Raw genomic sequence first — 26,918 nt, 5'->3', positions numbered from 1 at the left:
CCTAGAGACTGAGGTGTCTATCATTGAGGGTGACTCCCACTTACGCATATCCTCTTCAGGGAAACGGTACGCTATCCTTAGACGGAGGAAAAGTTATCACCTGTTTTTTTATTTAATTTAAAATAATCTTTTTCCTCAGGTGGAGGTGTTGTGTCAGGAAATTCCAACACCTCTTTTATAGTGACTATCATACATTGAATGCTCTTAGCCAGTTTGGGATCTACCCCCCTCAAATCTTCTGTGTCACTGTCCCTTTGCATAATTTGGGTCAGAGACCTTTTCTGGGAACAGGAGGGGTCCCCAGTGGGTGACATGGAGGAATCAGCAAGCAGAGCATCCTCCACAGACTGTCTTGCTTTGTCTGTTGTTCAGACTCAGAGAATTTACATATTACTTCGCAGCTTTCTCACCCACACAGGCTCAGAACACTCTTGTGCCTCCAAAATGGTTTCCTTTGGGGAAGAACTTTCTCTAGACATGTTACACACGTGTACAGTCACACCACTCACACACACAGGGGAGCTATTGCGGACAGATCTACCTAAAGTCTGTCAGAGAGACCCAGAGGGGATTGCCAGTTCACACCACGCGCCCTATATGTATTACATACAATGAATATACATATATACCAAAACAGCGCTTTTTATCCAATGTGAAGCCCGCAGATTTCAATAAATTATGTGCTCCCCTCCCCTTCTATAACACCCTGGTACTTGTATCAGCGATGTGTGAGGAGAAGCAGCCTGTAGGATCAGCGCTCCGGCGTCTCTGTGAGGAGAAAATAGCGCCAAATGAGTGTTACAAGCAATTCTGAGGTGAAGCCCCCGCCCCCTGTAATGGCGCGATTTAGCCACAGTAATATTTATACTGGCGGGGGTAGTGTACATCAGCGGCTCACATATATGTACATTTTGCCAGTGAGAGTAAGGATTTATCATGTCCCTCAAAGCGTGCCCCCCCTCTTCCCCCCCCCCCCCCGCGCCCTGTACCCTGTGCTGAGAGACATGTTGCTGCGCAGCGTCCCGCACTGCGCTGGTACCTTTATGCCGCCATGATGACCGGAGGGCCCCTCTCTGCAGGTCTCCGGTTAATACTCACCAGCCTTCTGACTTCTGGCTCTGTTAGGGGGTGGCGGCAGTGCTGTGGGAGTGAGCAGCAGCCAGGCAAGGGTGTTCAGTACCCTTCAGGAGCTAATGGTGTCCTGTCAGCAGAAGCAGAGCCATTAAACTAACTGAGAAGTTGGTTCCTACTCCCCCCCCCCCCCCCCCCCTAAGTCCCACAAAGCAGGGAAACTGTTGCCAGCAGCTTCCCTGTAAAATAAAAAACCTAACAAAGTCTTTTCCAGCAAAACTCAGTAGAGCTTCACTGATGTGCAGCCAGTCTCCTGGGCACATTTTCTAAACTGAGGTCTGGAGGAGGGGCATAGAGGGAGGAGCCAGTTCACACTGTTGAAAAGTCTTAAAGTGCTGAAGGCTCCTGCGGAACCTCTATACCCCATGGTACTAAAATGGACCCCAGCATCCTCTAGGACGTAAAACAAATGGGGATTATATAAGCAAGCCATGTCATGAAATTGTAAACTCCTCAATCAGGCTTTCGCTCCCAACACTCCACAGAGACAGCACTGACTAAAGTGGTTAATGATTTGGTCACTGCGAAGTCTAAAGGCCATTACTCACTACTTATCCTTCTAGATCTCTCTGCTGCTTTTGACACTGTTCACCACTCCTCTTTTCGTACAAACACTGCAATCCCTAGGTCTTCAGGACACGGCCCTCTCTTGGTTCCTATCCTACTTATCTAATCGCTCTTTCAGTGTCCTTTTCTCTGAATCCACCTCCTCTTCGCTACCGCTTTCAGTTGGAGTACCGTGGAGCTCAATGGGGGTCATTCCGAGTTGTTCGCTCGCTAGCAGATTTTAGCAGCATTGCACACGCTAGGCCGCCGCCCTCTGGGGGTCATTCCGAGTTGTTCGCTCGTTGCCGATTTTCGCAACGGAGCGATTAAGGTGAAAATGCGCATGCGCATGGTACGCAGTGCGCATGCGCTAAGTATTTTAGCACAAAACTTAGTAGATTTACTCACGTCCGAACGAAGAATTTCCATTGTTGAAGTGATCGTAGTGTGATTGACAGGAAGTGGGTGTTTCTGGGCGGAAACTGACCGTTTTCTGGGAGTGTGCGGAAAAACGCAGGCGTGCCAGGATAAAACGCGGGAGTGTATGGAGAAACGGGGGAGTGGCTGGCCGAACGCAGGGCGTGTTTGTGACGTCAAACCAGGAACGAAATGGGCTGAGCTGATCGCAGTGTAGGAGTAAGTCTCGAGCTACTCAGAAACTGCTAAGAATTTTCTAACGCCTGCGTTTTTCCGCACACTCCCAGAAAACGGTCAGTTTCCGCCCAGAAACACCCACTTCCTGTCAATCACACTACGATCACTTCAACGATGGAAATTCTTTGTTCGGATGTGAGTAAATGTACTAAGTTTTGTGCTAAAATACTTAGCGCATGTGCACTGCAGAAATTGTGATTGCCTCGCACTTTCTGCTTAATCGTAAAAACTATTGATGCCGCCTGCTGGTGCCGCTTAGCTGTGCCCGCAGGAGACCCAGAGCCATCTTACCTATCGCGGCAGCTGCGTGTTATGTCATGCAGCCGCCATGATCACACCCACGACACCGCCCATTCGCGCCGCACTGCCCACCGTTCACGCCGCCTGTCCCCGCAACACTCTGTCTCCTCCCTGGAAATGGAGCGTTTCCGCACCCTCTGCCCCGCGACCGCCTCTGCCTGATTGACAGGCAAAGGCAATCACTTTTTCTGCGGCCCCCCGCAGAAAGTGCGGATGCATGTGCAACACCCCTAGCACCCCTAGGGGTGGGCCAGCAGCACAGACTATATCAGGACATGCATGATATGTCAGTGATGATAGGGCTGCATGTGACAGGGCAAGTGACATGATGTGAGGAGGGGAATGGAGGTAGCACGAACCCACACACTGAGAGATATATAGTGGAAGCAGCATGGTCCCCCAGCAGCACAGAGTATATCAGGAGATACATAATGTGCTGCGCTATATAAGAAACTGTGGAGTGTTTGGGGGAGGAGGATCTATCTAGGTACTTATCTAAAATATAAAAGAAAACAATTGTGCTTCTGCCCTTCTGTCCTTCTGTCTTTTTATACAAATCCACAGTTTACAAGCGAAGATCGTGACATTTTACATATGAGCATATTGTTATTTATACTGTGTGTTTAATATTTAAATACATTTTTGTAAACAAACATTCTTAAAATCCCGGGCAACCCCAGGTACTCTAGCTAGTAAATAATAAATAAACTCTGCATGACAATCCCAGCTGTAATTTCCCCACATTAATACCTGCACACTTATGTAATATTACTTTTAGATTTTAGTTCCTAAACTGCATGCAGTAAAATGAGGAAGAAAATGTTATTGCAAATACATCGGGTGTGCTGTGAGCTGATGTCATGACATCACCAGGAAGCTGACAGTGGGACTATACTGCCGGAGATCAGGGCTGCCGCTAGTGCTGTACATTTGGAGGTGCAGAATCGTGACTGAAAAGCAGATAATGCTATTAACAAGCTCTAACGGCTATGTACGGATGTATGTGCAATGTTTTATACCTTATTAAATTGTGACTGACTTAATTTCACTTCCATTTTTATGTCGATTGCTGGACTATTGTAGGAGTAGTTTTAAAGGGAGCTGCATGCAAAGTATGGATACTAATCTTAAATGACCTGCTGTTTCTATTAACACTATATGGACTTCATTTGATCTGGGGGACTTTTTTTTTTTAAATTTTATATATATATATATATATATATATATATATATATAGCATCATCACTCTGGGTTTTTTCAAAGTTTCAGGATCATTTATTGAGACCCTTTCATCAGGATACAAAAGATGAAAGGGTCCCAATAAATGATCCTGAAACGCTGAAAGAAATCAGAGTGATGGTGCTTTAATTTCGTGGAAAGACGTCTGAGTGCCACTGCTGCAAACTGTTTATTACTTATCCACTATGGGATTAGATGGCACAAGGATGCAGCTACAGAATTAGCAAGGGTGTGCCAGTCTATTGGACATTTATATTTATAAATATATATATATATATATATATATATATATAGATATATATATATACATGTATACGTGTATATATATATATATATATACAGGTTGAGTATCCCTTATCCAAAATGCTTGGGACCAGAGGTATTTTGGATATCGGATTTTTCCGTATTTTGGAATAATTGCATACCATAATGAGATATCATGGTGATGGGACCTAAATCTAAGCACAGAATGAATTTATGTTTTATATACACCTTATACACACAGCCTGAAGGCAATTTTAGCCAATATTTTTTATAACTTTGTGCATTAAACAAAGTGTGTGTACATTCACACAATTCATTTATGTTTGATAGACACCTTATACACACAGCCTGAAGGTCATTTAATAGAATATTTTTAATAACTTTGTGTATTAAACAAAGTTTGTGTACATTGAGCCATCAAAAAACAAAGGTTTCACTATTTCACTCTCACTCAAAAAAGTCCGTATTTCGGAATATTCCGTATTTCGGAATATTTGGATATGGGATACTCAACCTGTATATATATATATATATATATATATATATATAAATACAATATTGATAGGAGCACTCACCAGTCTTCATAAGCCTTATTTTATTACATCAATTGTAAGGCCCAACGGAATTTGCTGCGCTATATAAGAAACTGTTAATAAATAATATCAAGACATCAGCACAGGGGTTTGTGGCATCAACATTTCGGTCCAATATGAGACCTTTGTCAAGATCACAAGACAGTGCAAAACACCCAATTATATACCCATATAGCCCTGCCCCCAATTAGTACAAGCAACAACCCCATCACAATGTAAAATAAATATCACTAAAAGCATTGTGTAAGTGAATTGCATATAAAATATACCATAAGTCACCAAAATAGAAGTTCCTCAGTGAATTGTATGTGTATCCACTAGCGCTCGGCATGCGTTCCACCATGCACCACACTTCCAGTGTTTGGAGCACAAGCCCCAGTCATATGACCGGAAGTCAGCGCTAAACATATCAGATACACCGCAGTCAGCTCCCGCATCATCAGTTGTCTCATCCAATACAATGGAGCACTATAAACGGTCACCCAATCAATATAGCTGCGCTCCATCTAGGTATATAGGCAATATACCAGCGCTCAGTCTATGCATCCATCCTAGATCCTGTCTACGGTGTCTAGCTTCATAAGTCTCAAATACATATAAAGGTATTTAGATATATCAAAATATAATACCACAGGCAATTCAATGAGGATTATACAACAAGAGAGGAACCATATAGAGTCCACAATCATAAAAGATATAAAAAAATCATCCATAGGACAGGGACACAGACCGCATTATTGGAAGTGATAGACCAAAAAAGAAATACAAAAAAACAATGGTAGTCGTTTTCCAAAGGACCTTCATAACTCAGTCCAGAAAGGTACCATAGTGAATGCCCTCATTTAAACCTCAAGGCCAGGGTGAACAGTATCTAATCAGTGAATCCATGAGGCTTCCACACAAAGCAACATTCTTGCTCTGTCACCACCTCTTCTTAGAGGAGCAATCCAATCAATTATCATGCACTTCAATAATGCTAGAGTGTGGCGTGCCTCATAGAAGTGAACAGGTTTGTCAGAGTGTCCATCAGTCAGAGCTGTTCTGATAGAAAGACGGTGATTCACCATTCTGTCATGAAATGGGCGAATGGTTTTCCCTACATACATCAGGGAGCATGGGCAGGTAAGGATATATACACCACATGGACTCAGAGGTGCAGCTCACTCGTCGAATTTTTTTTTTTTGCCCTGTATGTGGATGGTGAAAATATTCACCTACAGACATGCTCCTGCAGGTGGTACAATTCACACATCGATAACAGCCCACTTTCTGTGTATATGTATATGTATATATATATATATATATATATATATATATATATACACACACATATACACTGCTCAAAAAGATAAAGGGAACACTTAAACAACACAATGTAACTCCAAGTCAATCACACTTCTGTGAAATCAAACTGTCCACTTAGGAAGCAACACTGATTGACAATCAATTTCACATGCTGTTGTGCAAATGGAATAGACAACAGGTGGAAATGATAGGCAATTAGCAAGACACACCCAATAAAGGAGTTGTTCTGCAGGTGGTGACCACAGACCACTTCTCAGCTCCTATGCTTTCTGGCTGATGTTTTGGTCACTTTTGAAAGCTTGTGGTGCTTTCACTCTAGTGGTAGCATGAGACGGAGTCTACAACCCACACAAGTGGCTCAGGTAGTGCAGCTCATCCAGGATGGCACATCAATGCGAGCTGTGGCAAGAAGGTTTGCTGTGTCTGTCAGCGTAGTGTCCAGAGCATGGAGGCACTACCAGGAGACAGGCCAGTACATCAGGAGACGTGGAGGAGGCCGTAGGAGGGCAACAACCCAGCAGCAGGACCGCTACCTCCACCTTTGTGTAAGGAGGAACAGGAGGGGCACTGCCAGAGCCCTGCAAAATGACCTCCAGCAAGCCACAAATGTGCATGTGTCTACTCAAACGATCAGAAACAGACTCCATGAGGGTGGTATGAGGGCCCAACGTCCACAGGTGGGGGTTATGCTTACAGCCCAACACCATGTAGGATGTTTGGCATTTGCCAGAGAACACCAAGATTGGCAAATTCGCCACTGGCGCCCTGTGCTCTTCACAGATGAAAGCAGGTTCTCACTGAGCACATGCGACAGACGTGACAGAGTCTGGAGACGCCAAGGAGAACGTTCTGCTGCCTGCAACATCCTCCAGTATGACCGGTTTGGCAGTGGGTCAGTAATGGTGTGGGGTGGCATTTCTTTGGGGGGCCGCACAGCCCTCCATGTGCTCGCCAGAGGTAGCCTGACTGCCATTAGGTACCGAGATGAGATCCTCAGACCCCTTGTGAGACCATATGCTGGGTTCCTCCTAATGCAAGACAATGCTAGACCTCATGTGGCTGGAGTGTGTCAGCAGTTCCTGCAAGATGAAGGCATTGATGCTATGGACTGGCCCGCTCATTCCCCAGAACTGAATCCAATTGAGCACATCTGGGACATCATGTCTCGCTCCATCCACCAATGCCACGTTGCACCACAGACTGTCCAAGAGTTGGCGGATGCTTTATTCCAGGTCTGGGAGGAGATCCCTCAGGAGACTATCCGCCACCTCATCAGGAGCATGCCCAGGCATGTAGGGAGGTCATACAGGCACGTGGAGGCCACACACACACTACTGGGCCTCATTTTGACTTGTTTTAAGGACATTACATCAAAGTTGGATCAGCCTATAGTGTGTTTTTCCACTTTAATTTTGAGTGTGACTCCAAATCCAGACCTCCATGGGTTAATAAATTTGATTTCCATTGATAATTTTTGTGTGATTTTGTTGTCAGCACATTCAACTATGTAAAGAACAAAGTATTTAATTAGAATATTTCATTCATTCAGATCTAGGATGTGTTATTTTAGTGTTCCCTTTATTTTTTTGAGCAGTGTATATATATATATATCTGTTGAAACTTAAAAACAATTTATCAGTGATTTTTAGAAATATATAGACAGGTAAGTGGTTAATGTATTTTTATAGCTAGACCCCCAATAATGCATCTACAACTTTACAACTTTGAGGATAGGATGATAAATGCCACTATTCTATAATGTGAAGGCTTTCTAGTTTCTACAGCAACAATACTTTGTGCACATAGCACCATCTACAGGATATTCTGTAATACTACAACATTTACTCTCATTTGAGCAATGCATTTACAAAACAAATATAAAAATGCATTTAAATGACATTCATTTTTTAAATACTGAAACAAAACATAGAATTACTAAAACAGTTTGCAATATTTAATTCGTGATGTACTCCCTGCTACAATATTACTGTTGTGATTCTTAGCCATTAAGAGCCGGTCCTAGGCATAGGCAAACTAGGCAAGTGCCTAGGGCATTTGGTATGCCTAAGGGCACCAGCAGCTTCTTCTGATTAAAATGATATGCGGCGTGCCTATATTCTGTGTGTAGCATTTTGTATGCAGATACAGCCAAAGTCAAACACAGTATATAGGTATGCCGCCTATCATTTTAATCAACAGAAGCTGCTTGTGCATCCTAGCCACATAGCAATGAAATAAGATGCATTTGCATAAAAAAAAGGCACCAGATCCGATGGTAGCAGAGCTGACAGCTTACTCATGCCAGACATCTCCTGCTGCATGGCGCATTGAGTCAAAATGTATGAGAACACATCTGTATCCAAGCAGAGGCAAAGGTCACAGTGTTAGTGGCTGTGTGAGAGTGGGTTGGTTGTGCAATAGTATTCTGCATACAGTATGTGTAAGAGGCATTATGTGTGTCGTGTATAAATGCATTGATAATGTGCAGCGAATGTGTAAGGGGCACTATGTGTGTCATTTTGTGTATAAGGGCATTAATAATGTGCGTCATATGTGGAAGGGGTAATGTGTGTCATTATGTGTATAAGGGCATTAATAATGTGCGGCATATGTGTAAGTGGTAATATGTGTGTCATTATGTGTATAAGGACATTAATAATGTGCAGCGAATGTGTAAGGGGCACTATGTGTGTCATTTTGTGTATAAGGGCATTAATAATGTGCGTCATATGTGGAAGGGGTAATGTGTGTCATGTGTATAAGGGCATTAATAATGTGCGGCATATGTGTAAGGGGCACTATGTGTGTTATTATGTGTATAAGGGCATTAATAATGTGCGGAATATGTGTGAGGGGCACTGTGTCATTATGTGTATAAGGGCATTAATAATGTGCAGCATATGTGTAAGTGGTAATATGTGTGCCATTATGTGTATAAGGGCACTAATAATGTGAACCATATGTGTAAGGGACATTGTGTGTGTCATTATGTGTATAAGGGCATTAATAATGTGTGGCATATGTGTAAGGGACATTAATAATGTGTGTCTTATGTGTAAAGGTCATTACAGTGTGGTATTATGTGTATAAAGGCATTACTAATGTGTGGTATTATGTGTATAAGGTGCTCTACTGTGTGGCGTTACGTATAGAAAAGGGCACTACTATGTTGTCTAATGTAAAAAAAGAGCAATATGGTGTAGTGTAATGTGATAAAGGAGCAAATCAGTGTGATGTAATTTGAATAAGGGGCTCTACTGTGAGGAGTAACTTCTACAAGGTAAAGTGGTACTACTGTGTGATGTAACGTGAATTAGGGACACTATTGCATGATTAAATGTGAATAAAGTTGCAGTACTGTGTGACATAATTTAAATTGGAGGTACTATTATGTGGCCATGCCCCTGCCAGCAAAAACGCACCCCTTTCTGGGCTGTGCGCCGAATGTGCGCACGGGCCCTCATTCCGAGTTGTTCGCTCGCTAGCTGCTTTTAGCAGCAGTGCAAACGCTAAGCCGCCGCCCTCTGGGAGTGTATCTTAGCTTAGCAGAAGTGCGAACGAAAGGATCACAGCGCTGCTCCATTAAAAGATTGTGCAGTTTCAGAGTAGCTCGAGACCTACTCCTAGCTAGCAATCAGTTCAGTCTGTTTAATTCCCGTTTTGACGTCACAAACATGCCCTGCGTTTGCCCAGCCACGCCTACATTTCCCCAGCCACTCCTGCGTTTTTATCTGGCACCTGCGTTTTTACACACTCCCCGAAAACGGTCAGTTACCACCCAGAAACACCCACTTCCTGTCAATCACTCTGCGGCCAGCAGTGCGACTGTAAAGCGTCGCTAGAGTTTGTGTAAAACTGCATCGGCTTTTGTGAAAGTACGTCGCGCGTGCGCAGTGCGCCCCATACACATGCGCAGAGGTGCCGATTTTTAGCCTGATTGCTGCGCTGCGAACAACAGCAGCTAGCGATCAACTCGGAATGAGGGCCACTGTTCCTATTTAAAATATAGGGAGTAGTAATACCAAAATAAGGACTGCTATGGGTGCAGGGTAACGGTACTGGAAAAGGGGTGCAGTGTCTTATGCGGAACTAGTGGTGGTGCTAGCGGGCACCAACCAAAATCTTGCCTAGGGCATCATATTGGTTAGGGCTAACTCTGTAGCCATTCAGCTGAGACTTTCCTGGGTATAATTCCTTGAATTTTCACTTGTACAGTCAAACTGAAAAAAGAAATTAGAGTAAATGTATACTAAAACGTTTTACAAATTAATTATGTTTAATAACGAATTTAGGACCTAGCTATCTAAGGCAGATGAGCCATAAATCCAGCCAAACCTTTTCATCAAATTTAGGCATTTCTCCTATTCATCAATCCTCATAGCTTGAGCCAGCCATTGCTGGTGGTACCGTATAATTGATGGTAGTAATGGGGGTCATTCTGACCCGATTGCACGCTGCACTTTTTCGCAGCTGTGTGATCAGGTCGGAACTGTGCATGCGCTGCGGTCGCAATGCGCAGGCGCATCATTGCCCAGCGACGGCCGTCGCCGGGCAGCGACGCTTCCTACGAAGAAAGTGGTTGCAGCGGCAACCGCAAACAATTGACAGCAGGAAGCCGGGTCCGGGCGTCAACTGACCATTTTTGGGGAGTGGCGAGTCCAACGCAGGCATGTCGAAGCGTTTGGTGGGCGGATGCTCTACCTACCTCTGTGTCGTCAAGTATACTATCCATCCATACCTGTGGTGCATTTCAGTTTTGCACAGTTTGCTGACCACCAGTATATAATATATAGCAGTACGGTACAGTAGGCCACTGCTCTACCTACCTCTGTGTCGTCAAGTATACTATCCATCCATACCTGTGGTGCATTTCAGTTGTGCGCAGTATATATAGTAGTAGGCCATTGCTATTGATATATTACTGGCATATAATTCCACACATTAAAAAATGGAGAACAAAAATGTGGAGGGTAAAATAGGGAAAGATCAAGATCCACTTCCACCTCGTGCTGAAGCTGCTGCCACTAGTCATGGCCGAGACGATGAAATGCCATCAACGTCGTCTGCCAAGGCCGATGCCTAATGTCATAGTAGAGAGCAAGTAAAATACCAAAAAATAAAACTCAGTAAAATGACCCAAAAATCTAAATCTAAATCGTCTGAGGAGAAGCGTAAACTTGCCAATGTGCCATTTACGACACGGAGTGGCAAATGAACGGCTGAGGGCCTGGCCTATGTTCAAGGCTAGTGGTTCAGCTTCACATGAGGATGGAAGCACTCATCCTCCTGCTAGAAAACTTAAAAGAGTTAAGAATGCAAAAGCACAGCAAAGAACTGTGCATTCTTCTAAATCACAAATCCCCAAGGAGAGTCCAATTGTGTCGGTTGCGATGCCTGCACCTCTTTTTTCTTTCATTTTTCTTTGCATCATGTGCTGTTTGGGGACTATTTTTGGAAGTGTCATCCTGTCTGACACTGCAGTGCCACTCCTAGATGGGCCAGGTGTTTGTGTCGGCCACTTGGGTCGCATAGCTTAGTCACACAGCTACCTCATTGCGCCTCTTTTTTTTCTTTGCATCATGTGCTGTTTGGGGACTATTTTTTTGAAGTGCCATCCTGTCTGACACTGCAGTGCCACTCCTAGATGGGCCAGGTATTTGTGTCGGCCACTTGTGTCGCTTAGCTTAGTCACACAGCTTCCATCTTGCACCTCTTTTTTTCTTTGCATCATGTGCTGTTTGGGGACTATTTTTTTAATCTGCCATCCTGTCTGACACTGCAGTGCCACTCCTAGATGGGCCAGGTGTTTGTGTCGGCCACTTGGGTTGCTTAGCTTAGCCATCCAGCGACCTTGGTGCACCTCTTTTTTTCTTTGCATCATGTGCTATTTGGGGACTATTTTTTAAATCTGCCATCCTGTCTGACACTGCAGTGCCACTCCTAGATGGGCCAGGTGTATGTGTCGGCCACTTGGGTCGCTTAGCTTAGCCATCCAGCGACCTTGGTGCACCTCTTTTTTTCTTTGCATCATGTGCTGTTTGGGGACTATTTTTTTGAAGTGCCATCCTGTCTGACACTGCAGTGCCACTCCTAGATGGGCCAGGTATTTGTGTCGGCCACTTGTGTCGCTTAGCTTAGTCACACAGCTTCCATCTTGCACCTCTTTTTTTCTTTGCATCATGTGCTGTTTGGGGACTATTTTTTTTTATCTGCCATCCTGTCTGACACTGCAGTGCCACTCCTAGATGGGCCAGGTGTTTGTGTCGGCCACTTGGGTCGCTTAGCTTATCCATCCAGGCGACCTTGGTGCACCTCTTTTTTTCTTTGCATCATGTGCTATTTGGGGACTATTTTTTAAATCTGTCATCCTGTCTGACACTGCAGTGCCACTCCTAGATGGGCCAGGTGTTTGTGTCGGCCACTTGGGTCGCTTAGCTTAGCCATCCAGCGACCTTGGTGCACCTCTTTTTTTCTTTGCATCATGTGCTGTTTGGGGACTATTTTTTTGAAGTGCCATCCTGTCTGACACTGCAGTGCCATTCCTAGCTTAGTCACACAGCTACCTCATTGCGCCTCATTTTTTCTTTGCATCATGTGCTGTTTGGGGACTATTTTTTTGAAGTGCCATCCTGTCTGACACTGCAGTGCCACTCCTAGATGGGCCAGGTGTTTGTGTCGGCCACTTGGGTCGCTTAGCTTAGTCATCCAGCATCCTCGGTGCAAATTTTAGGACTAAAAATAATATTGTGAGGTTTTAAGTGTTCAGAATAGACTGAAAATGAGTGGAAATTATGGTTATTGAGGTTAATAATACTATGGGATCAAAATGACCCCCAAATTCTATGATTTAAGCTGTTTTTGAGGGTTTTTTGTAAAAAAGCACCCGAATTCAAAACACACCCGAATCCGACAAAAAAATTTCAGGGAGGTTTTCCCAAAACGCGTCCTAATCCAAAACACGGCCGCGGAACCGAATCCAAAACCAAAACACAAAACCCGAAAAATTTCCGGTGCACATCACTAGTTTAAAGTAGTAGTTTTGTAGGTATGATCAAAGACATGGTATTAGGGACAGGCTAGCTTTGTTGGCAGTTCATTCCCCTTATCAAATTGTTACACAGTTTCATATAGTCATACAGTTGTGGACTTTGGATAAAATACGTCAGTTCTTAGCAGTGGTGTAAGTAAAGTTAATCTGTTAATAAGTACAGTTACTATTATAGCAGTCTCAGGGTGGGCAGGAGTAGATAGTAGTACAGCAATATTTACTCTATGCTCTTGTGCAAGATGTATGCACAAGATGTATGCGCACCTGGAGCAACCATCCCAGTGTGAATACATCTGCGCGAGGTGTGTGCGAACGGTTGCTCTGGAAGCCCAGGTAACTGATCTAGAGCAAACCGTTATGCGACTGAGGCATATTCACAATCTCGAGCAAAGCTTAGATAGAACGGTGGAGGAATTGCAGGGGTGGACACCGGTAGATGAGGACGAACATGTAGCCAGCTGGGTCACAGTTAGAAGTAGGAAAAGAAGGGGAAGGCACAACATCTCTGAACTACCAAACCCGAACAAATTTACCCTGTTGGACAAGGTTTCGGTGGATGGTAGCGAAGAAATGACGGAGCTGGAGGAGACTGTTCCCTCTAGCATCTGGAGGAGCGGTCCCTCCGGCACTGATGGGACTAAAGAAAGTGAGGTACCTAGTCAGATTGTAGTGTTAGGGGATTCTATTATCAGGATGACAGATAGGGCAATCTGCTACCGGGACCATGATCACCGTACAGTCTGTTGTCTCCCGGGCGCTCGGGAGCGGCACATCATGGTCCGGATAGAAAGATTGTTGGGAGGGGCTGGGAAAGACCCAGCAGTCTTGGTGCATGCTGGCACCAATGACAAAGTTAGTGGTAGGTGGGATGTCCTTAAGAAAGATTATAGGGATTTAGGCCAGAATCTAAAGGCAAGGACATCTAAGTTAATATTCTCCAAAATATTACCGGTGCCACGCGCTAGCCCAGGGAGGCAGAGGGAGATTATGGAGGTAAATGTGTGGCTCAGAGACTGGTGTAGGAAAGAGGGGTTTGTGTTCCTGGAACACTGGGCGGACTTCTCAGTCAGGCGCCATCTTTTTTGTCGCAATGGATTGCACCTGACTGAGGAGGGGGCAGCGGTGCTGGGGGAAAGGATGGTTAGAAGGTTGGAGGAGATTTGGAACTAGGAGCCTGGGGGGAGGGTTTAGCTAGAAACTACGGGTCATGCAGTGAGAATAGTGGGGATGGGGTAGTGAATGAAATGGGGGTGGAGAAGGGGGGAGGGAAAGAGCACCCAGCAAGGGCAAGGGTATTAACATGGGCACTAACAAGGGTATTACCAAAGGTATTGCCAAAACACTAACTAACAATGAGTGTGGGTCATCATTACTGCATATGGAAAAGGATGTCCCTAGCACTAGGGGAAATATTTATCTTAAATGTATGTATGTAAACGCTAGAAGCCTTACAGGTAAAAAGGGGGAAATAGAAGTCCTTGCAGCAAGCAAGCAGTATGATATTATAGGCATTACTGAAACTTGGGACAAATCTCATGATTGGAAAGTCAATCTAGAGGGATATACACTGTTCAGGAGAGACAGATTAAATAAACAGGGTGGAGGAGTATGTCTTTACGTAAAGCCGTTTTTTAAAACCTGATATAAGGGAAGATATTCACGAGGCGACTGTAAATACTGTTGAGATGTTATGGGTAGAAATTGCATGTGGGGGTAAGGGAACCAAGCCTCCTGGTATTAGTGTGTCTGATGATGTTACTGAAGCAAATTGAAAAAGCAGCAGCAGTAGGAGACGTAATAGTAATGGGAGATTTTAACTATCCAGAGATAAATTGAACAAACGACTCATGTGATACTGTTAGGGGTAATATGTTTTTAAACACACTAAATGATAACTTCAACTAATCGAAGAACCAACTAGGTACAATGCAATCATAGACCTAGTATTAACTAACAATGGGAAATTGATATCAAATATTATAGTAGGGGAGCCCATGGGAAACAGCGATCACAATATGGAAACATTCAGTATCAGTTTTCATAAGGAGTCCTACATCTACTCAACTAGGACTTTTTTAAATTTAGCAAAGTTAACTTTGACATGATGAGGGAAGCTTTAAAGGGACATTGAATGGGAAACTTTGTTTCAAGGAAAAAATATTATGGAGAAATGGGAGGTATTAATATAACTGCTCATTAATAACACTCGCAAATGTATTCCCATGAACAGAAAGCATAGGACCAAAAATTCCAAGCCAATGTGGCTTAACAAAAAGATTAAGGAACTAATGGGCAAAAAGAGGAGAGCATTCAAAAAATACAAATCAGACGGGAATGCTGGAATTCCAGCACTATAAGGATTGTAACAAAACACGCAAAAAAGAAATGAGAGGCTAAAGTAGAAACTGAAAAGCAAGTAACAAAGGAAAGCAAATCAAACCCTAATATATTTTTTAAATATATCAGCAGCAAAAGATTAAAAAAGGAGAGTATAGGCCCTCTAAAGGTCAAGCTGGGTGTCTTAATCAAAAACGATTATGACACAGTGGACAAATTAAATGAGTTTTTCTCATCGGTCTTCACAGGACCAGATGCAGGGATTAACACATAATCCCAACAAAGATAATGTCCCACTGCTAAGTGTTTATATAAGTGAGGATGTAGTCTGTGACCGATTAAAAAAATCAAGATTAATAAGTCACCTGGTCCCAATGGAATTCACCCTGAACTCTGAATTAGCAAGACCGCTATTATTGATCTTCAAGGACTCACTTACATCAGGCATAGTTCCCAAAGACTGGAGTATAGCAGAAGTAGTGCCGATATTCAAAAAGGGAAGTAAAGCTGAACCGGGTAATTATAAACCAGTTAGTATTACATCTATAGTGGTGAAAGTACTGGAAGGTATTCTAAGGGATAGTATACAGAAGTTACTTGAAGCCAATAAGGTTATTAATAGGAACCAACATGGACTTGTAAAGGATAAATCATGTCAAACAAACTTAATAGGCTTTTCTGAAACAGTTAGTGCAAACCTTGATCAGGGTTAGGAGGTGGCTGTAATCTTTTTAGACTTTGCTAAAGCTTTCGACACAGTACCGCACATGAGACTTATCTACAAGTTACAAGGTTCTGTACTTGGACCACTTTTGTTCAACATTTTCATTAACAATCTAGCAGTAGATCTAGAGAGCATGGTGTAAATTTTTGCAGATAATACCAAATTGTGTAAGGTAATAAATACGGAGGGAGAGGCTGAGTCTCTCCAGAACGACTTCGTTAAACTGGAAGCATAGGCAGCAAAATGGAGAATGGGCTTCAATACAGACAAGTGTAAGGTAATGCACTTTGGTAGCAAGAACAAAAATAACAGCTACATACTAAGTGGGGTAAAATTAGGGGATTCTGTACTGGAAAAAGACTTAGGTGTTCACATAGATAGCTAATTTAGCAGCAGTACCCAAAGTAGGAGTGCAGCAAAGAAGGCTAATAAGGTATTAGCATGTATAAAGCGCAGCGGGAAATTGATGCAAGGGATGAGAGTGTTATACTCCCATTATTTAAATCCCTGGTGAGGCCACACCTGTGCACAATTTTGGGCACCATACTACAAAAAGGATATCCTGGAACCAGAAAAGGTTCAGAGGTGTGCAACCAAACTAATTAAAGAGATGGAGACGCTGGAATACGAGGAAAGGCTTGCAAGGCTATGCTTGTACACACTGGAAAAGAGGAGACTAAGGGGTATATTCAATTAAAGTCGAAAACTGCCGTCTGTCGAAAAGACGGCAGTTTTCGACTTTTTAAGGTCGAAACGTGATTCGATCTATTCAAAGCTTTTCAACAAGTCGAGACATTCGACTTGTCGAAAAGCACGTGGATCGGCGGAATAGCTGCCGATCCACGTGTTGATGTCGAAAACGGGGGCAAAATCCGACAGGTTTTGGCCCCCTTTTCGACCATCTCAATCCGACATCAAAATTATGTCGGAATAAGATGGACCCAGAGGAGGCAAGGGGGGGGGCGAGCAGCGGGGGGACAGCTGGCGGCATCCAGAGGAGATCAGCGCTACAGTAGCGCTGCAGCTGGATGTCACTCAGCCGCCCGACCTCACGGCAGCTTCCACCCGGCTCCAGCACGCTGCTGGAGCCGGGTGGAATCTGCCGTGAGGTCGGGCGGCTGAGTGACATCCAGCTGCAGTGCTACTCCGTAGCACTGATCTCCTCTGGATGCCGCCGGCTGTCCCCCCGCGGCTCGCCCCCCCTCTCCTCCTCTGGGTCCCATCTAAATTCGACTTGAAAAAGTCGAATTTTAGATAGGATTGAATAGGGGTTGTCGGATCCATTCCGACAAATACATGTCGGAATGGATCAGACTTTAATTGAATATACCCCTAAGAGGGGACATGATCAACATTTACAGATATAAAAGGGGACAATACAGAGCTTGAGGGGGATCTGTTTTTGGTAAGATCAACACAGAGGACACGTGGACACCCGCTTAGGTTAGAGGAGAGGAGATTTCGCACACAGAGGCGAAAAAGGTTTTTTCACAGCAAGGACAATACGTGTTTGGAATTCCCTGCCGGATAGAGTAGTATTGGCGGACTCGTTCAACACTTTTAAGAATGGGCTAGATAAATTCCTAATGGATAAGGATATACAGGGTTACGGTGCGTAGTCATGCACTATAGTTATTAAAGAGGAATAAGGTATAAACACAATGGCCAACATTAGCAACAGACAAAATTAGTCCTAAAAAAAAACAGCGTAGGAGACCACATATAGGTTCAACTCGATGGACAAATTGTCTTTTTTTCAACCTCAGAAACTATGTTACTGTGAGAAAGTAAGTTCTTATCCTACACCAGACTATTATTGTAATATTCAATATTTAACAGAGAACCTGGTTAAAAATAAAATATTTATAGGGCTGGAGTTACTCCTGGAACATGAAGAGACTACACAAATATAGAGTTTTTGGGGACTAGCCCCAAAGAAGATTCCTTTTTTGGAACACTCTTATACTAAGTAAAAGAGTGCCCCAAAAAAGGAATCTTCTTCGGGGCTAGTCCCCAAAAACTCTATATTTATGTTACTAGTCTGATTGGGAGAAAAGTGCTATATAAATATTATTATTATTATTATTATTATTATTAAAAGTGCTTGTATGAGGGAAAAAAATGACAAGAGATAGATAAGTCTAAGGGCTTTATGTAGTAGTAAGTGCAAAAATAATTCGAAATATAACGCTTGTTTTTGCGGTACACAGCATCTTCAAACTACTTTAGCACTATTTAAATGAGTTCAGATGGCGGGACAAACCTCGCGCTACAGATCTGTCTCGGCAAAGCTCATAGAGATCAGCCACATTTCCATTGCCTACAGGAGTACCATCACTGCCATGAATGAGGTATAAGTGAGGAGTGTATGAGTTATCTCAGGTGGAACCCTGATGGTTGAGGAGCATATATGTCTTCGGGATCGGTATGCCTTGCCAACAGTCAAAATGGGGACAGTTTGTCTGCAATCTGATGCTGAGCATACTGTCCCATCACGGTGCTAATGTTACTTAAACCATTGTAACCATGTCGGCAAAGTAAGTTTAAACATGACTGTGAACAGTAGGAGGGTGTAATGGTTAGTAATACTGCGTCACAGCACTGAGTTCATATAACTGTGTGGAGTTGGTATATTCTCCCTGTGCTTGTTTGAGATTCCTCCGTGTCAGGGTTGGACTGGACCACAGGGGCACAGGGGAAACCCCTGGTGGGCCCTACTGCCTGGGGCCCCACCCTCTCCCCTAGGGATCATGTTTCAAACTGTGCACTTGAATTATGCATTACATTATACTACACAAGACTATATAGTTTTCTACAGTGCAGTGCTTTTATTCATTTCCTACATTATCATGCATGCACTAGCATTATTTACTGTATATATTTATCAAGAGTCCCTGACCATGCACTCACTAATGGTTAGCCAAGCATCTAAGCATAGGCCCCTACCACTGCAGTGCATTCCCTCGGTGGGCCCTTCATGCCCCAGTCCGATACTGCTACGGGACTCACACAGTCCTAAAATACAGTATACTGGTAGGTTAATTGGATCCTGACAAAAAGTAACCCTACTGTGTAAGTGTGTGTATGTACATGGACAGCAAGTAAATATTGTTGACTCTAACTGCTTTGCAGTTCCCTATGGTGCTTGCAGCTGCTGTCAGAAATGGAGAGGCATGGCAGTTGTGGAGAAATCAGCTGTGGTCCATCCATGGTACATTTGGGGGATACTTAATATTTGTTTGTTTTCAGGGGTTATCCCACAAGTATTATTTGATAAATTGCTCCCATAGACAAAAAGTTACCTTCACTATGTATTAGAGATGAGCGGGTTCTGTTCGCCGAGAACCGAACCCTACCAAACTCCACGTGTCAAACACGGTTCCAAGCCCGACTCGGTTATTCCCGCCTGACTCTGGAAAACCTAAACGAGGCAAAACGTCATCATCCCACTGTCGGATTCTCTCGGGATTCAGATTCCATATAAATAGCCACGCGTCGCCGCCGTTTTCACTCGGGCATTGTAGAGAGTACAGAGAGGACGTGGCTACGTAGTCTCAGTGTCAGTTCTCAGTATCAGTGCTCAGTGTCTTGTGCTGCATCGTGCTGCTCAGTACTACTAGTACAGTGTCTTGTGCTGCATCTTGCTGCTGTAGGGTGCTGTGGTAGTAGTGTCATGGGACTGTGCATCGGTCATCATCATTCCAGTCACAGTGGTATCTGGGGGGATGACAATTCCAGAGTGCTTTTGTGCTGCTCACTAATACTAATACTAGTTCAGTGTCTTGTGCTGCATTGTGCTGCTCAGTGTCAGTTCTCAGTAGTATCATCAGTGCTCAGTATCACTGCTCAGTAGTATCATCAGTGCTCAGTGTCTTGTGATGCATCGTGCTGCTCAGTGTCAGTTCTCAGTAGTATCATCAGTGTTCAGTATCACTGCTCAGAAGTATCATCAGTGCTCGGTATCACTGGTCAGTGCTCAGTGTCTTGTGCTGCACCGTGCTGCTCAGTGTCAGTTCTCAGTATCACTGCTAAGTAGTATCCTCAGTGCTCAGTATCACTGCTCAGTAGTATCATCAGTGCTCAGTATCACTGGTCAGTGCTCAGTGTCTTGTGCTGCTCAGTGTCAGTTCTCAGTATCACTGTTCAGTAGTATCATCAGTGCTCAGTATCACTGGTCAGTGCTCAGTGTTTTGTGCTGCTCAGTGTCTTGTGCTGCTCAGTTCTCAGTATCACTGCTCAGTGTCTTGTGCTGCTCAGTTCTCAGTATCACTGCTCAGTAGTATCATCAGTGCTCAGTATCACTACTCAGTGCTCAGTTTCTTGTGCTGCATCGTGCTGCTCAGTGTCAGTTCTCAGTATCACTGCTCAGTAGTATCATCAATGATCAGTGCTCAGTATCACTGCTCAGTAGTATCATCAGTGCTCAGAATCACTGGTCAGTTCTCAGTGTCTTGTGCTGCTCAGTGTTAGTTCTCAGTATCACTGCTCAGTAGTATAATCAGTGCTCAGTATCACTGGTCAGTGCTCAGTGTATTGTGCTGCTCAGTGTCAGTTCTCAGTATCACTGCTCAGTAGTATCATCAGTGCTCAGTATCATAGCTCAGTAGTATCATCAGTGCTCAGTATCACTGGTCAGTGCTGAGTGTCTTGTGCTGCTCAGTGTCAGTTCTCAGTATCACTGCTCAGTAGTATCATCAGTGCTCAGTATCACTGCTCAGTAGTATCATCAATGCTCAGTATCACTGGTCAGTGCTCAGTGTCTTGTGCTGCTCAGTGTCTGTTCTCAGTATCACTCCTCAGTAGTATCATCAGTGCTCAGTATCACTGGTCAGTGCTCAGTGTCTTGTGCTGCATCGTGCTGCTCAGTGTCAGTTCTCAGTATCACTGCTCAGTAGTATCATCAATCATCAGTGCTCAGTATCACTGCTCAGTAGTATCATCAATCATCAGTGCTCAGTATTACTGCTCAGTAGTATCATCAGTGCTCAGAATCACTGGTCAGTGCTCAGTGTCTTGTGCTGCTCAGTGTCAGTTCTCAGTATCACTGCTCAGTAGTATCATCAGTGCTCAGTATCACTGCTCAGTAGTATCATCAATGCTCAGTATCACTGGTCAGTGCTCAGTGTCTTGTGCTGCTCAGTGTCTGTTCTCAGTATCACTTCTCAGTAGTATCATCAGTGCTCAGTATCACTGGTCAGTGCTCAGTGTCTTGTGCTGCATCGTGCTGCTCAGTGTCAGTTCTGAGTATCACTGCTCAGTAGTATCATCAGTGCTCAGAATCACTGGTCAGTGCTCAGTGTCTTGTGCTGCTCAGTGTCAGTTCTCAGTATCACTGCTCAGTAGTATCATCAGTGCTCAGTATCACTGCTCAGTAGTATCATCAGTGCTCAAAATCACTGGTCAGTGCTCAGTGTCAGTGCACCTCTTTTTCTCTTTTCTTTGCATCATGTACTGTTTGGGGACTATTTTTTTAAAAGTGCCATCCTGTCTGACACTTCCGTATATGTCCAGTGGTACTGCCATTTGATATAATTCCCAACATTACTGCCATTTAATTGCAGTGATTTTGTAATTTTCTTCCAGTGATTTGGACCAATAATACCATTGATTAGAACGAATAATTCCTGTGATACTGGCTTTTAATTCTAGTGATTTTGTCATTTTCTTCCAGTGATTTGGACCATTAATTCCATTGATTATAACGAATAATTCCAGTGATATTGCCTTATAATTCACATGATACTGGAGTCTAATTCTAGATGGGCCAGGTGTTTGTGTCGCTTAGCTTAGCCATCCAGCGACTGCCATCCAGCGACCTTGGTGCACCTCTTTTTTTCTTTGCATCATGTGCTGTTTTGGGACTATTTTTTAAGTGCCATCCTGTCTGACACTGCAGTGTCACTCCTAGATTGACCAGGTGTTAGTGCCGCCCACTTGGGTCGCTTAGCTTAGTCATCCAGCAACCTCGGTGCAAATTTTAGGACTAAAAATAATATTGTGAGTTGTGAGGTGTTCAGAATAGACTGGAAATGAGTGGAAATTATTGTTATTGAGGATAATAATACTATAGGATGAAAATTACCCCCAAATTCTATGATTTTAGCTATTTTTGAGTTTTTTTTAGAAAATCACCCTGAATCCAAAACACATCCAAATCCAAAACCCGAAAGGGTGGTTTTGCCAAAACGCGTCCGAATCCAAAACACGACCGCAGACCCGAATCCAAAACCAAAACACAAAACACGAAAAATGCCCGCTGCACATCTCTAGTATGTATGGGTGTTACAAGCACACAATCACATATGATATTTTGAGTGTTTAATTAGTTATTCATTTCAGGAAATGTGGAAGAATGCCAGTGAATTAGGTGTTTAGAACGTTGTGACTCATCTCTACAGCTCGATCTTTCTATTGTGTCGTAAACTCAGTATATCAAATTTCATTTGTGTGATCAGCAATTACTGTAGGTAAGAAATGGTGTCAGTCAGGGTTACAATGCCAAGAGCAACACGTTGAATCCTGACGCACACTACAGGGATAGAAGGAAGCTATATACTTTAGTCTACAATCAGAGACAAGGAATATTTATTGCTGTTTTCATATACATATCAATTAGATCTGATTAGATAGTTTTGTCTATAGAACCTTTCTGTAAAGTTATAAGGGAATCAGAATGATTTGCCGATGGACGGGATGCCAGCGGATAGAATACCAACAGCGGCAACACATCACGCAGAATCCTGATAGCCCCCCAGTAACACCCTAACTCTCCTCTGCTCCCTACCCTAACCCACCCTGATGGTGCCTAACCCTAACCTCCCCTTCTGTGTGCCTAACCCTCCCTCCGCGGTCCCTAGCTCTAACTTTCCCAGCCATGCAGCCTGACCCTAACCCCTATTCTTTTGCCTCGCTGTCCTGGCGATCAGGATGGCCGGTGTCGTTAATGTGATGCCGGGGCATCCCGTCTGTCAGGAAGCTTACTGCTTCCCATTATAATTGCTTAAGTTTACATTTAATATGTTTCCCAAAACACTAGTACTTATACACATCTGTGCAGGGGTGTAACTAGACCTTTGTGAGCCCCATAGCAAAGTTTTGAAAGGGCCACCCTGCTCTGCTGGAGGGTGGTACGCAGAGCCGGCCCTAACCAATATCATGCCCTAGGCAAGATTTTGGCTGGTGCCCCCTAGCACCGCTGCTAGTTGTGCAGGAGATGCCTGGCATGAGTCAGCTGGCAGCTCTGCTAACGTCGGGTGCCTTTTGTTTATGAAAATGCATCATATTATTTGCATTACTATGTGGCTAGGATGGACAAGCAGCTTCTGCTGATTAAAATGATATGCAGCATGCCTATATACTGTGTACGACTGTGACTGTATCTGCATACGAAATGCTACATTACAGTGATTTCCAGGAATACACTGCAATGTAGCATTTCGTATGCAGATACAGCCGCAGTCACACACAGAATATAGGCATGCTACATATCATTTTAATCAGCAGAAGCTGCTGGTGCCCCTAAGCATACCAAATTCCCTAGGCATTTGCCTAGTTTGCCTATGCCTAAGGCCGGCTCTGGTGGTACGGTTTCAGTTTATGGGGGTCAAAACAGCACCTCAGTGGGGGCGGGGCCTGACAGCGAACAGGGTGGACACTGACGTGTCAATATACACCCCCCCATGGACCCTGTGACAGCTTGCAGAGACATTGCGCCCCCCCCCCCCCAAACTGGTGACAGCTTGCACAAAAAGTCACAATTCCCCCTCCCCTTGGACCCAGTGGCAGCTGGCAACAGTATGCATAGTCACAAACCTCCCCTCCCCCTGGACCTGGAGACAGATTGCACTAACAGCCACAATCACACCTCCCCCTCACAACCAGATCCGGTGACAGCATGCACAGACAGCCACAAACCACCCCCTACAACTGGACCCGGTGACAGCTTGCACAGAGAGCACAGGGAGAGAGAATGGCATGGTGACAGAAAGAGAGAGAGTCATGGGGGGGGGGGGGGGGGGGGCATGGAGAGAGATGTGGAGCATTTGGAGAGAGAGAAGCACAGGGGGAGAGAGAAGCTTGGTGAAAGAGGGGGCATAGGGAGGGAGAGTTAGAGGCATGTGGGAGAGAGGAGCATGGAAAGAGACAGCAAGAGAGGCATGTGGGGAGAGAGAGAGAGGCACGGAGGAGTGAGAGAAAGCGCAAGAGAGGCATGGGGAGAGGCAGAGGGGGCATGGTGAGTAAGGCATGGGGGCGAGAGAGGGGCATGAAGAGAGAGAGGGGGCATAGGGAGAGAGGCACGGGAAAAGAGAAACAGTATGGGGAGAGAGAAAGAGAGTAGCAGAAGAGCTTGCACTCAAGTGCCCAGTATTGCAGTTACCTGTAGGTCCGAGAGGAAGTCACGTTTTATTGCCAGCCAGGCGCCCCAGAATGTACAGTAGCCTTGGTGGGCTCCCCGCATCCTGGCAGGGCTTTAGGCGGCGATATATCAGTGGACAGGGGGGGGCGGTTCCAGGTACTTGGAAATCCCCCCTGCGCATGCGAGCCCCCTACCCCCACCACTGACCCGGTGACAAGGGGGACGCTTGGGCACTACCTCAGCGGCAGATGTCGGGCATGGATTGAACTTGGTGACATACCCTCCAGGGGGAAAAGCTGCAAGTCCCGGTGACGTGTAGTAGGGATGATCCTCCTTCTTCTCTGCACCTGCTTCCACCTGCACTGTCCCGGTGAAACCGCCCTTCGTACACCCATACTACTAGGAACTTCCAGGCCTGGAACCCACAGGCGGCGGAATGTTAAGAAATACAAAAAAAAAAAAAAAAGCATGGTTACTTGCGTTGCCAGTGGGACCTCATAACAAGCGCACCCCTTGCACCCTCTATAGTTACGCCAGTGCATCTGTGCTCAAAGCATCAGTGAAATGCAGTTAAAATCTTTCACAATTACATAATTACTAAGGTGACCAAGTAGTTTATGTACTAAGGGGTGGCTTGCAAAAGTCAAGACTTTTTTGTGTGTCTAAGCCCCATATTTAAAAAGACAATGGGGCCTATATATTAACATTATTTTTCCACACAAAAAATGAGAAAAAAAGGGTGTTTTCACACCGTTTTCACATTATTTTAGTATCACCCAAATTTATTAAGGGGGTTTTGGGGCAGTTTTCATGAAAAACTGATCCAAACCCATTAATTCACTTTTTTTTAAGTAATCAGATCTCATTTCCCAGACTTATAATTGGAAATGCGATCTGGGCAACTTTAAAAAAAAAAAAAAAACTTGTTAAAAAAAAATGCAATGAGCCCTGTGATAATTACGCCAGCTCCAGCTGGCATTATTACAGTGCTCACTGCGAGAGCCCTAACTCTGCACAGCTTTCTCTATCCTCCAGCAGAGAAAGCTGTGCTGGGACCGGCTTCAGTGATCAGCTCAGATAAGCTGATCACAGTTAAAAAAAAAATAAAGTTTAAAGATTCGTGCCAGGGGCCGGGAATCGGTGCTCCGGTGCGGGCTGCCTGTCATTGGGACCTCGTGTGCACTGCTGTGACACCCGCGGTGCAGTAAAGTGATTCTGCAAATTGACAGCACACTTTACAGCACCGGAGGTCAAAGCAGCGCACAGGATCTGAGGCCCAGCAGCCCTGCTGGAGCACCGATCACTGGCTCACTGGATTGGTAAGTATATTTTAGAGATGAGCGGGTTCGGTTCCCGGAGAACCAAACCCCCCTTAACTTCACTAACCGAGCCTGGCTCGGGTCTTCCTGCCTGACTCGGAAACCAGAACGAGGCAAAACGTCATCATCTCGCTGTCGGATTCTGGCGGGTTTTGAAATCCATATAAGGAGCCGCTCGTCTCCGACATTTTCACTCCGGCATTGGAGAGTGTAGCGAGAGGACGTGTCTCCGTCCTCAGAGTCCCGCATAAGTACAGTGGTAGTGTCTTGTGCTGCATCAGTCCAGTCACAGTGGTGGTGTCCTCTGCTGCCATATGTCCAGTGCTGCTGTATAAATCCAGTCCAGTGGTGCTGAGTTGTGCTGCATCAGTCCAGTGGTAGTGTCTTGTGCTGCATTAGTACAGTCACAGTGGTGGTGTCCTCTGCTGCCATATGTCCAGTGCTGCTGTATAAGTCCAGTCCAGTAGTGCTGTGTTGTGCTGCATCAGTTCAGTGGTTGTGTATTGTGCTGCATTAGTCCAGTCACAGTGGTGGTGTCCTCTGCTGCCATATGTCCAGTGCTGCTGTATAAGTCCAGTCCATTGCAGTATTGCTGTGTTATACTGCATCAGTCCAGTGGTGGTGTCCCTGTGCTGCTGTATATGTCCAGTGGTACTGCCGTATATGTCCAGTGATACTGCCGTATATGTCCAGTGGTACAGCCATACAATTCCAGTGATGCTGCCGTATATATCCAGCGGTACTGCCGTATAAATCCAGTGGTACTGGCATATAAATCCAGTCCAGTGATAATGCCATATAAGTCCAGTGGTACTGCCGTAAAATTCCAGTGGTACTGGCGTATATGTCCAGTGATACTGCTGTATAAATCTAGTCCAGTGGTACTGCCGTATAATGCCAGTGGTACTGCCATATAATTCCAGTGATACTGGTACTGCCGTATAATGCCAGTGGTACTGCCATATAATTCCAGTGATACTGCCATATAATTCCAGTGATACTGCCGTATAATTCCAGTGGTACGGGCGTATAATTCCAGTGGTACGGTTGTACGGGCGTATAATTCCAGTGGTACGGCTGTATAATTCCAGTGATACTGCCG

General features: G+C 44.6%; 1 protein-coding gene across 1 annotated transcript in view; it reads left to right on the top strand.

Moving 5' to 3' along the window:
* The window catches only part of LOC134965103 (carcinoembryonic antigen-related cell adhesion molecule 1-like), a 168,377-nt gene extending 164,698 nt beyond the window's left edge, over window positions 1–3,679 (top strand). Inside the window, exon 8 of the mRNA XM_063941651.1 lies at window positions 3,410–3,679. Within this exon, the coding sequence (XP_063797721.1) occupies window positions 3,410–3,416 (7 nt within the window). The 3' untranslated portion in view covers window positions 3,417–3,679. The remainder of the gene's footprint in view (window positions 1–3,409) is intronic.
* Window positions 3,680–26,918: the final 23,239 nt, after the last annotated feature.

The sequence above is a fragment of the Pseudophryne corroboree genome, chromosome 10 (assembly GCF_028390025.1).
Source record: "Pseudophryne corroboree isolate aPseCor3 chromosome 10, aPseCor3.hap2, whole genome shotgun sequence".
Lineage (NCBI taxonomy): Eukaryota > Metazoa > Chordata > Amphibia > Anura > Myobatrachidae > Pseudophryne > Pseudophryne corroboree.
This window is presented reverse-complemented; position numbering and strand designations above follow the sequence as displayed.